This window comes from Copadichromis virginalis, linkage group LG5, assembly GCF_057382275.1.
Source record: "Copadichromis virginalis isolate Kocher_CV1m ecotype Utaka linkage group LG5, C_Virginalis_male_GT1.1, whole genome shotgun sequence".
Lineage (NCBI taxonomy): Eukaryota > Metazoa > Chordata > Actinopteri > Cichliformes > Cichlidae > Copadichromis > Copadichromis virginalis.
In genome coordinates, this window is record NC_140622.1 from 33051702 (window position 1) to 33069219 (window position 17518).

General features: G+C 39.7%; 1 protein-coding gene across 11 annotated transcripts in view; it reads left to right on the forward strand.

The window, feature by feature from the left end:
* Positions 1-17518, forward strand: part of eif4g3a (eukaryotic translation initiation factor 4 gamma, 3a) — a 70793-nt gene that overhangs the window by 24287 nt on the left and 28988 nt on the right. For 4 of the 11 annotated variants that reach the window (XM_085457400.1, XM_085457401.1, XM_085457404.1 and 1 more), the window contains 7 exons: positions 7270-7449; positions 8981-9092; positions 9277-9437; positions 11925-12050; positions 13335-13527; positions 14089-14856; positions 15661-15749. In XM_085457400.1, coding sequence (XP_085313526.1) covers positions 7270-7449; positions 8981-9092; positions 9277-9437; positions 11925-12050; positions 13335-13527; positions 14089-14856; positions 15661-15749 — 1629 coding nt within the window. Of the gene's footprint in view, positions 1-4593; positions 4615-7269; positions 7450-8980; positions 9093-9276; positions 9438-11924; positions 12051-13283; positions 13528-14088; positions 14857-15660; positions 15750-17518 lie in introns of those variants that run through there. The other 7 variants (XM_085457397.1, XM_085457403.1, XM_085457406.1 and 4 more) reach the window with 4 other exon arrangements.

The following is a 17518-nucleotide window of genomic DNA, read 5'->3' on the forward strand; positions in this document are numbered from 1 at the left end:
TGATGACCTTTTAAATCAGTTATTAAAGTTTAGGTGTTTAAAAGTAGTCAGAGTGAAACTCATCAAGTCAGACAAAATTCTCATACTTAACGGTTTGCGGCAAATGCTTTTCAGTCAACGACTGCTTGAAGTCTCGGGCATAAAGTCGTCATCAGACGCTTTGTGTCTGAGAACACAGACTGCTTTTGTATACCTCTGCATTCATCTGGTTGCTTCCATTAGCAGTGAAATCATCAATAAATGCCAGTGTGAGAGCGCTGTTAGCAGCCATATATAACCACGTTGGCGAGCTTTGGTTTATAAGTTCTACATTTTCCTCTTTTCATAACTTAGATGGAGATGCTTTGTTGGTTCATACAATTTTACCATAGAGCTGCTGTTATCCTTCTTGGGTTACTTGGGGAAACCAAACAGCCACTCTATAAACCCATGGCACAACATGGAAGAGCCATCTCGATAGGAAAAGACTCAGCAATTTTAGAAGAGAACTGAATAGAATAGAGACAGAGAAGGCTGATTGGTTGAAAGAGGAGTGAAAGAAGCAGTCTACTGTGAAAAACCATCCTTGAACAGAGGAGGTGGCTTACCACACCAACTGTCTGCCACCTACAATGCAGTTTTGCCTTAACGCCCACTCATGTCTTGCATCAGGTGATCACAATATGTTACGTGACAGGGCGAGGCAAGGTCGGACAGTGGTTTCACCTGAAACCTCTGCTGGTAATGATCAATACTAGGTCAATGACCCTCTTAAGGGGCAACTCCCACTAGGGTTTAAATACCTGGGACTCTCCACCATTTGGTTTTAGAACTGAAGAAGCTTCTGGGATGAGAGGTGAAACGTCTTCAAGAAACTTAACAAAGTCTAGTTGCTTTCTTTCCAAGCTCCTTAGATAACCAAGCAACAATAAGTGGTAGTAAAACTGGAAATGGAGAATGTTGGTCTTCAGGGTAAAAGTTCTGAGTCAAAACATTCCAGAGAGCTCAGCTTTGACTTTGAAAGCAAACGTTCTCAGTTTTACGCTTTACTGTAGTAGGTGAGTCTTTGCAGACAAGTCAGGGTCTTCCACGCAAACCATGCTCAGCTGCAGCAGTCTGCCAGCAACCAAAGCATCCGCAAGGGGGGTTTCAGTACAGCACTGTATACCTCTTTGTAACCAGTTTCACCAGCAACCATTCAGCAATTGGTCAGGAAATATACATTTTTCCATAGTGACCTGTGGTGGCCAGATGATTGGGTGTGGGCCCGTGTGACTGCGGCCTAAGCCAAGTGTCTCTTTTGAATCATTTCATTTGACACTTTCAGTATCCATTATTTTATTTCTAATTGAATGGGAGACAATTTTTTTTAGTTTTTATAGTTTGGATTGAGTACACATTATGTTTAAAGTATTCACTCTTCCACTCAAGTGCCCTTAAACAGCAGTTGTACGACTTTATTATGTTATTAGTGAAATTGAATGGGCCTACTTTTTAAAATTAATTTGTTAATCAAACAGGTAATCTGAGGTGCATGTCAATTCTTGCTCTTCTTTGGAGCAGACATCAATCTGACACCAAATTACTAATTTCATAGTAGAGAATTGTTGTGATAATCTTTACCTTAGTTTTAAGGCATTTCTCCAGTTTTGTTAATGCAAACAGGACAATTATGATATTCCATCTAAGCTCTTGGATAGAATATATTTCCTAAAAACAGAAATGGGAACATTACATGCTCATATGGCTAAATCTGTCATATTTTTGGAATTCGTTCCCACTATAAATACCAAGATATTGCTTTTTTAACTTCTTTTTCAGTGTTAAGACAAGGTAGTGGTCAGGTAGGCTGCAGTCAAGAAACGAGCCTAGAAAAATTGTGTGTGGATTGGCCCCATCTTCCTGTGGTGATAGCTGATACCTGTGTAAATAACACTGTGGATCCTGTTAGACTGTAGACACTGTGTAAACCAAAGTCAATAGGAGGCATGTTGATGTGTTCATGTCTTGCAGTTTGGGATTTATGATGGTGTTTGTGTATTACCTTGTGGATGCTAAGAGTCTTAGACATGTCTGGGTCCTGACATTCAATCCATGCGGCCTGCTGTTATCTTTGTGTTTGTCGATTCACACCACTATGATTCATGCAGCTGCCCGTTTATGAGGTTGATGTGTTATTCACACCCACTGGTCCACAAGATGTGCCCCCTGTCACTTGCTGTGTAACATCCTCACCTTCTGGTTGCTTCAGTGTAGACAAATTTCATATAGTCTATTAATAGGATGGTATCAAAGTGGAACCGGCGTGTTTACTGGCACAAACACAGACGCACGCACACATAAACAAGTGCACGCTCTGGCTGTCACAAATTGGTGCTGAAATTTCTTGTGCCACCACGGAAGTGGAATCGGAAAGAAGGAGGAGACAAACAGTGGCCTTTTATACCAACAGAGAAAACGGCTATTGTTTTAGTGAAACACACTCAATGCACTGTAAAGTGAGCATAGAGATCCAAACATTTATTTGGTCAGAAGATAAGTCTGTCTACAAATAAGCATGATTTTTACTTGCTGTTATGATTTTCAGCACATCTTCTGTCTGTATGTGTGAGAACCAAAAGAGCAGAGTTATTGGAGATTAGTTACCACTAAAATAAACATTTGTTTGCTTGAGAGTTTCTCACTGTAAGTGACTCTGTAAATCTGAATTTTCAAAAATCAAAGGTTTTATTTGTATTATTTATTTATTAGATTTGAGCTGTCAAGCATGTTGATCTCATAGCAAGAAGGTCCTGGGTTTAAATCCATTGGCTCCTGGGAGCTTTCTGTGTGGACTTTTGAGTTTTTATGTTCTCCCTGTGCCTGCGTGGGTTCTCTTACACTCCAGATTTAATTTGATCATTTCAGTTTAGTTTTTTTTAGTATGAGTTTGTTTAAAATTCATTAGTTTTAGTTATATATTTTTTAAAATCATCATACAAGGGTTTTTTCTCAGGGACAAGATTTAGGAAAATCAGAAAAGATAATACGACATAATGACAGCACTTTGAAAGCAGTTGACTCACTGTCATGCAGATATCTTAAATCTCATTAAACATGCACCAAAGTCTCCTCAGGCTGGTTGTGTTGATAAATTTGACCAAACCAAATCCAAAAGATGAAAATTAAGGACATTTCCTCTATATTTTTAATTTAGTTCGTTTTCTAAGTTTGAAAAAATGTTTCAGTTTTTTCAGTTAACTCAAATATTTTGTCATAGACTAAAAACTAAAGTTAGGTAAGTTTAAATAACCCAGTGACCCTAAATGGTATGAAGATACTCACTTTCAGCATTTTCTTTTGAGTTTGAGGAGTTGGTTTTAGCAATATGTTAAAAATAGAAGTATCACAGTAAAGTAGTTCTGTTAAGAGAGAGACGCAGTACTCCTGAAGTAAAGTCTGTGGGAGAATTCTCCAGAGGGACAGCAGTGGCGAGAAACGCTATTATTAGAAGGACTTCGTTAGCAAGGTGAATCTATTGAATGTACGACTGCATTCTCCAGACACAGATACCTGCTAATTAGTGCTAAATAGCACAATTACTGATACAAACCATATTGGAAAAAAATGCCAAACAAACTGGTCAAAAATATGTATTAGGGGACTAATTCGAGTGGCTGCTACTTAACTATGTGGTAGCTGCATTGAAGCAAAAAAAATTAAACCATGAAGTTAATGAAATGCAAAAAAAAAAAATTTATTAATGGCTAGAAGAAAAGAACATTGTCATACACATCATGTGCTTTATGTTTATTTCTTTGCAAACTAAATGAATTAAGGAATGGTAGGGAATGGACCAAACCACTGCGAGGCAAATCATCTGCAAGGATGAGTACATTTTCTAACTGTGAAACGTGTTGTTTTGCATCTATAATTAACACCAGAACTGTTATAATTATCGTTGTCATTGTTTAACATGTACATATGTGATTAGTGATTTGAATTAGCTGAGGTGAAGCCTGCTGTTTTTGGTAGTTTTGCTTTGTTTTCGTATTTCATCCCAGGAGGTTGTTGCCTGGGTTTCACCTAAACTCTGGTGGCAATTCTAGTAACATATGAAGGTCAGGGGACTGAAATGAAGCCCATCTGCTCCATAATATAGACATGTGTCTGAAACTCATCGTTCATGCAGCCCGTAACACTCCCTCCTCTTGCTGAGCCAGTGATTCAGGTGACAGTGAGATCCCTCTGGTGCAGAGAAGTCCCACTTCATTGTCACGAGGGTTTAATCATCCCAATTGGCAAAGAAACCCTTTCTAAAAATGCATGTTTAAATAATAGTTATGTGCATGTTACATTGGGTGCCACATGGCAACAAGTGAAATACCGATCTGACATTTTGACTGTGACTTTTGAGTCTTTCCTGCTCTACTGCCCAATTATTACCCATCACATTTTCTGAGATTATTTTATATATATTAGTTATATATATTGCCAAAGCGATTCCGAACCAGGTACTGTGTCATTTAGATAGAAGTAATGGGACAGCTTTCTGTTGATGTGTGTGGCCGCTTAAATCTCACCAGTATGGTCTCCTATTGGCTTTTCTCTTTTTTCCTGCTTTCAATACCCAAGGGAGGATTCAGGCCCATCCAGGTAATTTACCTCTTTGTCTAAAGTCTCTGCAGACCTGCATGGCATGACGAGGATCATGCTCAAATAATCCCATCCCTCCTGACTTTTTACCCTATACACCCCTTCATCTTCACTGCAGTGTACTCTTAGTACGGTGGACTTTCATCATAATTTTTTCCCCTATGTCCTGTCTTTTATCCCGTGGAGGATCATTAGTGGAATTTTCAGTTTATAATTTTTTAGTTTTCTCCCCATTCATTACTCATCCTCTATCACCTTGCACAGTTAAATGAACAGCATGCACAATTAGAGAGAAACTGTATATTCCCTCCCAAGTATTTGTTCTTTTAGATAATTTTTTGTCCTTTGTGAAAAGAAATGTGTTTGCTGCCTTGGAAATATGTTTTATGTTATATAGGTGACTAATTTATGTATATATGGTTACAGTCTTGTTGGGGGAGTTGTTTTAGTGATTGTTTTAAGCCTGTTTTTAAGTGACAAAGCTCCTTTGTGTTAATAATGTTCTGAATTTTTTTGTCTCTGTCTCGTTCTCTTGCTTTGCCAGCAGAGACTGATAATGACTTTTCCGGTAATTTCCCAGATTTTCACAGAGCTATTTACAATAAAGCCATTGAAGTTGATTTATTATGTTAAAGGTGATTTCCCTCCTGGATATTTTAGACTGTTTTACAGCATTGTTTATTCTGCTCTCCATTCTGTTCTTCACTGAGGCACTCTGTGACTGTGGTTGGGTATTCCCAGCTTGAGTCCCGCTTATTTGGAAGTCGGTCACAGCTGTTGGTGGTGGTCTTTCTTCAGGCCCAGCACACAAAGTTTCAGCATATTAAATTCATTGGTCTAATCAAATACAGACCCTCTCTGATGTTTAACTTTTAAGTGATTGTGACATGTATTTGAAAAGCCACTGTAGCTGGAGTGACTGTGAGTATTGTATGTTTTTGTTTTGTTTTTCTGTTCTCTTTGACACACCAGAAAAGACCATATTTCTGCATGACGAGCAGGTCAGTGGCCTGTGTCGCACATTCTGTACAGCTGCGAGATTGGCCAAAACAAAAACCATAGTTAAGGGCTCTTAAAAGTCTGAGCTTTTACTTTTTTCTAGTTGTACATTCCAGGTAAAAAAAACTGGAAACTTTTGCTTTCCCTTAAAGTTTTTAGGGCCTTCTCCAGGAAACCATAACCAGGTCTATCTCTGGTCTTGTGATTTCTGGCAGGAGGATTGCAGCAAGAGTGAAAGTGAAGTTTTACACGACAGTATTGAGACCTGCTATGATGTATGGTTTGGAGATGGTGACGCTGCCACCAAGTCCACAGAGGTTTTTGGATGTAGTGGGTTGATGAGATAGAAGAGGATGCAAGGTTTGGGGTGGGATGGAGGCAGATGATATACTGAGGAAACCTGTAATATGAGCAGTCAAAAGAGGAACAGTTTTATCTCTCGCCTCCAGGTTGCTTATCCAGCTATACCGTGATCTTACTAATATTCATACCACAGAAAATCTCCATCTGTGTATAAATCCCAAATAAAACTGTGATTAAAAAAGGCAACAAGGGACGGATAAAATATCCGGAAGTTTGACTCAAAACAATGTATTAACACACCAATGTTTATAGTAAATAGTTTAATCTATCCCATTCATCTTGGTAGCAAATGGCAACAGGATATATTATTGACAGGAGAAACATCATGACTGCTTGATGGATTTAAAGAGGTTCCATCATTCCCAAACAGGAAAATCACCAGAATTGTGATAAAATCATATTTTAACCCTGATTTTGTTACATTCATGAATGGAAGTGGTGTAAAGACAGTAGCATACACAACAGAACTGAAATAAAGCACAGAGAAAACAATCTTTGTTTCTTTTAATGCATCTGTGCCTTGATTAGTTTTTTCACTCTGAATTGCTAGAACAAAATTTTGTAATGAGAAAGATATGACAGCAGTCTCTTGACTCAATTTTGATCTGAGTCAAGAGATCTGACCTAAACCAAATGATCCACCACCTCAATCGTGACCATGTCGGACACTTTAACAATAGAAACATTGTGAAGCTGCCCGGGATCACGACAGCAATGTACACATGAGGTTTGACCGAGTCGGATGATTGCAGTTCTGTGCTGTGGGCATTTTTTTTTTTTTAACTCAAATGTCATCTCTGTTTGAATGACTTAATCGTGCTTTTAAGGCTGCTGGTTAGATGTTTGTGGCAGGATGAAAAATTAAGGACTTGAGTGTGTAAAGTGAGCTAAATTCAGACTGGTGCCACTATGTAAATATTCATCTGATTCATCACATTTCTTGCCAGCTAAAATATGTAATCCAAACTTCAGAGAGATGTTTAGTAAATAATTCAAGGAAGAGATTATTGGTTATTTTTGGAGGAAAAGTGACATAAAAGTGTTTTTGACTTTCAGAGTGGGTCTAATGAAACAGTCTGAACTGTCTGCAGCATTGCTTTCAGGGAAAGTTGTGGTCACTGGCCTTTTTTAAGCTGCTGATAAAAACCAAATCTGGAGTAAAGGTCTAAAAGTCTACTTGCTTGTAGTTTAGAAAAAGCATGACAGACTGCTGAAATGAGACTTTGTATCTGGGGTAGTATTCAATGTCTTCTGCTGTTTCTCTCTCTATTTTTTCTGCCTTGTTATCTTCAGTTTTTTCAGAGGACTCAAATGCAGCCTGCAAGGCCCACCATCCCGACGAACACGCCCTCGATACGGCCTGGCTCACAAGCTCCCACGGCAGCCGTCTACCCCACTAATCAACCAATAATGATGACCATGGCACCCATGCCTTTCCCTTCCCCCCAGGCTGCACAGTACTACATCCCACAGGTAAAGAAGTCACTATTATAGGTACAATTAAGACTACTAAAATAGTTGCTCTATCTATTTATCAATACCATTCTTCAACTCTGATTGGGCCTTACATTTATTTTTACTTTTCAGCAAAAACATGTATCGGAAAGTTTCCACCAAGAGTATTAAAATCAACTTTTCTGTGTTATTTTAATTTGAAACTCCGATAAGAATTCAAATGATATATAATATGTAAATTAGAGCACTTCAGAGGTGGTGTTAAAATGTTTTGTTTGGAAACAGCTAGGCTAGTTGTTTGTCTGCTGTTTCCATTCTTTGTGCCAACCTCATCCAGTTTTATGGTGGCTGTATATTTAATTATTCAAACTTAAAGTGTCAGGAAAACATTTTAGACAGCACCCAGCAATAAAAATGGTCATATTTAAGATTAAAGTTTTTGATTACATTAACAATTGCTTTAAGTGGCCCTAGTGTGCTTTTTGTTATTTTCTGTCATATATATTTACACTGTCATGTACCAAGAAATTGAGCTGTGCTAGTCTGTAGTGGTTAAGAAAGAGATCTCTCGAATAGAAGTAACCTCCTCTCAAGTGTATGTGGTCTCTTCCACAGAGTAGGGCAGTTACTCCTTTGCATTGAAAGCAGCTGCTGAAGTTGTTTTCAGGGTGTTTTTCTGGCACATCCATGCGGGAGAAGATCTTTGAGCTGACCGAGAGCACACGAGATAGGATGTATTTGTCAGTTAGTTTGGGAATGCCTTTGTATCCACCTGAAGGCATCTCTGGTTAGACTGCTGCCCCCATGACACAGAGTCAGAAGTGTAAAACTCAATGGATGGTTATACTATAACAGTAGTGGGTGCTTATATAAAAAGTACCCAAAGTTTCAAATAACAAGTTCGGTGAATGCAAATTTTCAGGTATGAGAGCCAAAAGCCCAAGCTTCAAACTGTTCCAAAAAGTTCTGGCTTAAAATAGAGAAGCCCCTCCCACCTGCTGTTGAAATCTTCTGTTTGAAAATGGCAGCCAATGAGAAAAGAAGTGGGCCAAAAGTAATCTGAAAGGGAGGGAAAATAGTTTATTTCAGACAGAGAATGAACAAGAGGATTACTACACGCTCTAGTGTAACATAAATGAGAATTATTTATGAACTGTGCAGTTTAATTCATGCAGAATTATTCCACTAGCATCTAAGAGTAAAACCACATGCTAGGTCTTTATGTCTTTAGCAGAGTATCAGCTATACTCATAGCTCCACATTAGATGTATAAAGTTTGCGCACCAGCAGCAGCATTGCCTTTTGTGTTATGCACAAATATTTTGCGTGTCCTCTGAACAACCCTAAAAGATCATAATAAACTGGTCTAGACAGAATTCAGTGGATTATTCAAAGGATCATCAAAAGGACCATTAAAACCCATAAAAACTCCCACAAATGCTAAAAATAAAAAAATAAAAACGAAAAAGGACCCAAAAAATAAAAGACTAAACCGGTCAGTACATGTCTTGTTTTCATTGGTTGTCTCTCTCTTTTGTCCTCTATACAGTACCGCCCCAGTACACCCTACGTGGGACCTCCTCAACAGTATTCTGTACAGCCCCCAGGGTCTGGCACCTTCTATCCTGGACCAGGTCCAGGGGAGTACCCAGCCCCATATCGTGAGTCACTAATGCAACACATACACATGCAGTGGTAGTCCTGTACCCATAAAATCTCAGTTAATGACAGAGTAGCACAAACACTCACTAACTCTCTTGTGTGCCTACAGTGCTGTGACTGTAAGGTTTAACTAAGATGTCCTTTCTTCTGTTCTTGTTTGTCTTTTCTTGCAAATTCATTCAGATCCCCTCAGGTACCACCCACCTGTCTCACCCTCTGTCCCTGCTCCCGTTCCCACAGCTGGTCCACCCTACTTCCCAGGACAGTCTGTTTACCCCCCGTCACCCCCTATCATAGTGCCTACACCACAGCAACCTCCACCAACCAAGCGTGAGAAGAAAACAGTGAGTATCCTATTAATTCTGTAATTTTTTTAAAGGGAAAAGTTGACACAATACTTATTTCTTTTTCTTTTTTTTGGGACAAATTTCACCTCTAAGTCAGTTCACACAACATAAAAATAAGAATTTCAACGATTTCACAGTGAAAATTATTCCAACCAAGGCTGAAATTGTTTTTCTTTTTTTTTATTCACCTGCATGATTTTCGTTCAAAGCCTTTGAAGAAGATACATTGTCTATCACAAATAAAGAGATGACAGACTACTTCAATAATCTGGCATAATTCAGTGGGCATCCTTTACTTAAATATTAAAGATATTTTGTATAACTTTTACAAAACCTTTGTTAGTAATGACACCTATAACTTTTAAGTAAACTGGAATCAGCATCCTGTTGCGCACTTTTGTATAGGTGGGCGTTGGCCAAAACACTCTGGTGACAAGGCTGTAGTTTGACTAAACACTGTTTCCTTTAGGTATGCTTACAGTGGCATTTATTTGTCTCTTTGTCAGCTGGATATGCTTCATTTTTTGTCTCTGGGGCTGGAAACTGGTCATTTGTTGACGTTGGCTGGCCCCTAGCTATGACATTAGCTCGCGTTGTATCCTGTAAAGTAGCGGAAGGGAGGCACCCCGAGGATAGAGTGCTGTGAAATCGTATATGCCCCCTTTCTGATTTCTTAGTTTTTTGCACATGTCACACTTAAAGGTTTCAGATCATCAAGCAAGTTTTAATATTAGACAAAGATAACTAGACTAAATACTTCCTCTTCATAGAATAGAATCAAATAGCCTTTTAATGTCATTTTACATGTACAGTGAAATTGTGGGGACTCACACAAACTGTGCAGGAAATACAAATAGTAAGACAACAGGAACAAATAAAAACAAGAGGAATATACACAAAACAAGAGGAAGCCACACAAAAGAAGTCACACATTAAAGGGACTTTTTAATTTGTGCCTTTTCATGCTGGAGAGTTGCTGTTTTTAAATGATAATTTCATTCATTAAGGGGAAAAACTGTCCAAACCTACCTAGCCCTACATGAAAAACTAATGGTAGATTTGCATACCTTTTTTCCTCTTAATCAATTAAATCATCATTTGCAAAAGATTAAGGAATCTGAAAGAGGCTGGATACTTTCTCGTGGCACTGTAAATACCATATCACTTGGATTTTCAGGTTGACTCCATACTGGTCCTAAGCCTGGGTATTTTTTTTATTTTTTATTAAGGAAACACTTCTATCCCTAAGCAAGTAGTTGTGTCCTTTTGGTCTACTGTTCCTACTTAATTGTGTTTTAATTTAAGGTAATTAAGGTAATTCATTCATTCCTATATGTAAAGAAGGTGTGTTTTCTCTTCATGGTGGAAAGTTGGAAAGGAACTCCTCACTGTTTCTTAGGCTATGTTCACACTGCAGGCGAAAGCGCATCAAATCTGACTTTTTTGACCCTATGCGACCCATATCTGATCATGGTACGACAGTGTGAACGGCACAAATCCGATATTTTCAAATCCGATCTGGGTCACTTTCATATGCGGTACTGAATCGGATACACATCTGATGTTTCAGAAAGCGACTGCTGTGTGAACGGTCAAGTCGCATTAAATCCGTCTTTTACGTCACTGACACAAGACAGATGCCAATTATCAGTGCTGGAGAAGCGCCCAATAAGACATCGCAAGCGCCTCCTGGCCGTCCCGTGTAGATGTCAGTGAAACTGTTGGGAAGACAACGTTGGAGAAACGTGACCATTTTATTTGTACTGTATAATCTGCAGATTCTGACAGTAATCTGCAACTATCCTTTGAAGCACCGCTCCTCTCTAAAACAGCAATAAGGATAATTATTAGGCCATATGTAAATAACAAAATAACTTTATAACTTAAAGCAAATTGGGAAACGTAAAGTCCGAAACAAGTCTTTATATTAAGGCCATCAGTCAAACAATACTGTTTGGTCTGGGTCTAAACAGAGTGCCTTGTGTGACGTCTTCTTTTGCGCATGCGGGCCGCTTTGAGGGTTCACACTAGAGCGCGTTTGCTGTCACATTTTATTCGTAGTGTGAACAAGCAGACAAAAAATTGGATTTGATCAAAAAATTGGAATTGAGCATTAAGACCTGCAGTGTGAACGTAGCCTTAGTTTCCCTCGTCTCTCGTGTGTTTGTGTAGAAGTTCAGTTCACCCAACTTTTGATGGTTGACTTGTCCAGCGAGAATTATGTTGAAAAGTACCAGATATTACCGATATAACAATTTTTCTAGCGTGTACAACATACGTGTATTTGTTGAATTAAAAGCTGGTCATTATATCATCATTTACAGCCAATTTGAGTGTGAGATTCCCTCCAAGTCTGATTCCTTCCTTTCTTAGCTGATAAAATACATCATCTACTGCTGATGCAGGATTGCTGTAAGACTTGAGCGCTTTAGTAAGGTCTGATTTTTTTTTTCTTCTTCTTCTTTTGTGCCATTGTCCTCCCAGATCCGTATCCGTGACCCCAATCAGGGTGGCAAGGATATCACAGAGGAGATCATGGCAGGGGGTTCAGGGAGCAGGAATTCAACGCCTCCTGTCGGCCCCCCCTCCTCTACACCAACCCCACCACAGGTATGGCTTACTCTGGAATACCCTCACTCACCTCTCACCTGCAGTAGTTACGTAGAAGTATTTAGAGAGGTGGAAGGTTTCATATTCCTTGGTTGCAGTGTGAGCTCTCTGCTCTAATCTCCTCTCTGCCACTGTGTGTGTCAGACAGGATCAGTTTATTCAGCCATCTTGCCCTATCATAAGAAATTAATGAGGGCTTTCAGCCTAGAATGTTACATGCCTGTTGTATTTTAATCAGGGCCAATATTTAAAAGTAAATCTTTGCACATTCATTATGTTCATTCCCTTGGTTTCTTAGCCTGTTTCTGGGAGCATAAAAGCTCAAAAGCTCACATAAAGATAATAACCAAGTTAGATTATTATTAAATGCCACATACAGTATGTGTAGATATGGAGGTGGTTCATAACTTGTAAATATCACTCTGCATGTGATAGTCTCATAGCAATAAGTAAGTTTGTTGTAATCTTGTTTAACAGCTCTTGTTAATCTTACACCTGCTTTTCTTCCTTTCACTGTTTCTGTTCATTCACTACCTTTTACAGTAGATTGCATATGTAATTTCTTTATACTCCTACTCCTTCCTCAGAATCCACTCAGGTTGCAGATTCTACTAACTCTGTTCAATCTATTCTTGCACAAACAAACAAAATAAAAAATTGAATTTGTTTGGCATCGTGCTTAGATAAATATGGAAATGTGTTGGTACTCATTCCTGATCTTTACATCGCCGACTACTCATACTGCTGCTTTATAAAAAACAAAAAGTAGCCCTTGTTTTATATGGAAAATCTAGTGTTCTAATGCTATTGACACATTTTAATAAATGATAAAAAAGAAAAGCCCAAATGAGACAGATTCCCTGGATTCTGAATTCTGAGAGGGATGTTAGGACTTCTTCCTCCCTGTGTCCTTCTGTGGATGTTAACAGTGTCTTTCCTCTTTTTCTCTGTCTTTTTGTGCCCCCTCCCAATTTCATTTTTAATGCATCTACCCCCTTTTCGCTGTGCTTTAATTCCGCATCGTCCTGATCTTCTCCTCTCCTCCTGCCCTTCCTCTCGCATCCCTCATTCTCCGTCTTTCTGTTTCTCCTGTCTTGTCTTTCATCTCTCCTCTTATTCTACCTCGTTGGACTCCTTATTTTTGCTTAATTCTGCATTTGGGCTTGTTTATTTGTTTGTGTGCGTGCTTGCCTGCATCTTTGTGCCTCTCTTTCTGGTTTTCTGTGTTGCTAGTTTTTATGGCCGCACCCTCATTATCCTCACATTTTCTACCTCAAATCGCAGCAGCCGAGCAGCAGCCAGACTCCGGAGCAGCAGCAGCAGCAGTCGCAGCCTCAGCCTCCTCCGCAACAGCAAACCCATCCTGGAAGCTACACGTTGGAGTCACCACAACCACCACAGTCCCAACAGTCTCAACAGCCCCAGCAGCCACAGCAGCCGTTGACAGCTGTGGCTTCAGACACCAAACCAGGGCCAGGTCTGCCCCGAACGCTTCTTTTGTCCTTAAATGTCATCTAAAACTCCCCAACACATAGGGGCCCAATCCTATTACATTACATAATACATACATGCATATGTAACTATAGGTATGTACATATGGTAAAAACATGCCATTAGGTGCTCAAAAAATACTAAAGTAATGTAATTGATGAATCAATGATTTTACTGTTTCATCCATAACAGCAACCAGTGTTTCCCTCTAGCTGTATTTCTTTTGGTGATTTTCAGATATTTTAAAGATCACTTTGACATTGCACATTGAGTGCTTTCACTTTCATTTCACATTCAAATGAGTATTGAATCAACAGTGCCTCCTGCTCTTCCTGTAAATACCTGTAAGATTTGACAAGCTTTCACGGGAATTTCTCTGTTAACAATATCTTGTGCAAATGGTTGAACTTTGGTTGCTCTGGTTTGTTTTTTAATTTATTTATTTGGTAATGTTTTAACACAAAGGCGTGTTAATACATGATTCTGATTGGAAAAACCTTGAGCTTTGCTAACTGCATTCTGAAATCATTTTCCTTCCTCCTCTTAGATGACTTGCCAAAATTGGAGCCAGTTGCCCAGAAGTCTTCCTCACCTGGGCTTGTGCAGCCTGACGCTCCCTTGGAGAGACTGGAGGCCAACACTCCTGCATCTGAGCCCTCTCCTGCTCCCGAGCCCGAGCTTCCCTTCACTGCTTCTCTGGCACGCCCCGTCACTCTCCCAGTTGCAGTCGCCAACACTAGTGAACGTCCCTCAGCCAGGGAGTCCACTACTTCAGCATCTTCTCACAGCGCCTCCTCCTCTGCTGGGGAGAGCAAGCCCTCTTCGGCACCACCTCAGATGCCCAACACAGACAAGCCTCTTTTAGATGCCCCACGAACTTTAGCTGCCTCTCCATCGCTGGCTCCCAAGGCTTTGAACGGCCTTGCAGACTCTGGGACTGAGCTGGACACTCAAGCTCATGAGCCTTCTCTCCAGCCCCAGGCATCTGCTCCTGCTTACGGAGAGCTCTCCTCCTCTCAAACGTTGCCCTCTGATGTGAGGCCAGAGGTGCCCATTGCTGCTACGCTCTCCCCTATGGCACCTGTGGCTGTGGTGCCAGTCACCCTGACCTCAAGCCCCGTCCCAACTCTGCCAGTTATGCTCCCTCCTGGCCTTCCGCCTCTAGTGCAGGCCACAGCGGAGGCTGATGAGCTGAGCAAGTCCTTAGACACTAAAGACCTCATCTCTAGAGGAGGGGCAGAGGCACACGTTGGTGTTACTGACAGCAAAACAGAGTCCCAGCAACAAGCACTCACCAGGAAGAGTCCTATTACGGGTACTGAGTTCGTTTAAGTTCTTGATTGCATGTGGCATTTTAAAAGCGTGCTATAAACTAAGTGGCAGTGACAAGCCAATGAGTGGCTGTTTTATGAGTCCATTACTATTTTATGATGTTATACATAAATAGCTGAATTAAGTGGTCCTGTTGGGCACATCCATAAGGCACGTTTTTGCAGATAATCTCTTTTCAAACACTGTGCTAAAATAGCTGATCCTCAGTAGTCCACAATCAAACAAAACATAACACAGGAAAAGGAAAGGAAGTCAAGTCATGGAAATTAGAGGAAATATTTTTTACACTTTCTTGTTTCTACTTGTTTGGTAGCGAACACGGGCTTTTTATGAAATCTTCATTCATTTTGAGTGGCTGAATAAACTGAGGGTCATGTCTCGGCATTGCACCCACTGAATGTCGACTTTTTATTTTCATTTCTCTCTATGAATTTTGTTTGTTTTAACTGGATCTGGATGCAGACCTTTAGCTGAAATAAGCAAATTTAACCCGTCTCCCTTTAACTCAGTTTTCTTCTGGTTGTCAAAATATTCAAACTGAAGGTTAGAGCCATATTAAGGACAACTCCTCTCATTGAAATCATAGAGACAGTAGTAAAAACTGTCTGAAATGGAGCATTGATTGATAGTTTGATAAAACATAATGGGTTTGTAACTTGAGTAAAAAGATGCTTTTCTTGCCATCATTCTTACTAAATCAAATTTACCTTTTAAATCCCTCATGACTTGCTTGTTTACTGACTGGCTGCAAGTGATCTTAAGTTCCTGCGTTTCTGTTTCCCTGTAGTTAATCAGACTGCTTCTGCAATACCAAAGACCTGGAGAAAACCAAATGAAGGGACCTCTACTGGAGATGCACCTCAAAATGTGGATGAGGTAAGAAGTTGGCCTCTTAACTCATAATTCAGGATGAAGAGAGGAAAGAAAACCTAGGTATTGAGCTTGACATCAAATTGTAGATTCTTTTTTATTAGCCTCTGGAGAGAAGTGGCTTATAGTCTGTGGACGAATAAACAATCGATAATTTTTTGAGATACTGTGATATCTTTTTTTCTCCGAAATAGTTTTTATTTTGTCTTAATTCATTTAGGAGTAGTCCTGCAAAGTGTTACAGGAATGTGAGAGGGAGAGAGGAGGAAAGGCACAATTTGGGCAAAAGTTCAAGTGGAAAATGTTTCCACATGTGTGGTTAGGGAAGCAGACATAAATGACTTTGGGGTGTTGTTATCGTCAGCAAGGAGTTATCCATCATCTCCACTGCTCAGCCAGTCCACTGCATGTAAAACCATCTCCGTTCCACTCTCGTTTCCTTTCTTTTATGGTTTTGCACAGGCTTGTTGCTGTGGCGGAGTTCTAACACCGCCAAATACTGGCCAACAAATAAAGGGCTTTAAATGGCTTATTTTTAGTCTATGCTGAACAGGTTTTGAGCCGTTATATGCAAAAAAACAAAAAGTCACACAGAGAGGTTTTAAACATAAAACCTTAGGAGTGTAGATAATAAATAAGCCTAAAAAAGTTCATTATGTGTTTCTGTTCTCAGCTCATCTCAGTGCTGGAAGCCAGAAGTTTATATGTAAAAATAGAAGGTTTAGTAACAGATACATTAGTATCGTATACACAAAGCACACTAGGAGACAAACAAATTTCCCACATGTGGGACTAATAAAGATTATCTTATCTTATCTTAAACACAAAGAGTAAAAGAGGGGGAAAAAAAGAGGAAACCCTTTACACTGACTAAAAATTTTGTGGTGTTTCAGAGTGGTGTTTCCATGCCATGTATAAGTGGTGTTTCAGAAAATATCTCCACACCTTTGGCATTGTTTGATTTGAATTTTTTTTAGGTCTCTGATGAAGGTTATACCCTGTGTGTAGCTGTCTTGTACCATGTCCTAGCATTGTTGTTTTCCCTTCCCCTGCCACCTGCTGGGCTGTGCTCACACTGCACTAAGCTGTCTGAGTACGCTTCAGTTTGTTTCTACATCTAAACTTTTGTCTGGCACCCTTGCTCCTTTTCTTTCATGGCCAAGGTTTTTTAAGAGCACGGTGAGGTTGATTTTAGGCAATTTTTAGAATTGGTGACACACCTTGTTCTAGATTTGTAAACTTTGATGAAGGTAGCTGTTAAAGCATATGAGTCCCATTCTCATGAATAGCAGTCACACTGCATGCATACCTTGGCCAAGTTCAGCTGAACCGCTTAATGTTGTTTGGGTTCTGCATGCAGCAATCACACTAATGAAATGAGATATATTGTCTGGGTGAAATGTGCTGTTATTCCCTAAGACTGCATAACTAGCCAAAAGAAAGGTGAAGAATACAGCGGGTTGTTTACTAAACAAGCTTTTCCCATACATCAGCCAAAAGTAAAAAGGTTACATCCTTATATAATAACCGATGGGAATTTATATTATAATACAAGTATTATAGTTGAGTTGATGGTAGACTGTATTTGTATTTTAATTGTTCTGCTGTATTACTCAGAGGAAGTTCGGTGTTTCCTGTTGTGCTGTTTATGTGCATAGATGGCGTTTGAGTCTCCACGATGAGGACTGCTAAAAGCACTGGGCTATTCAAATTCTAGTTAAATGACTGTGGGGACAGAGTAAAGGGAAATAAATGATACCAGCAGGATGTCTTTG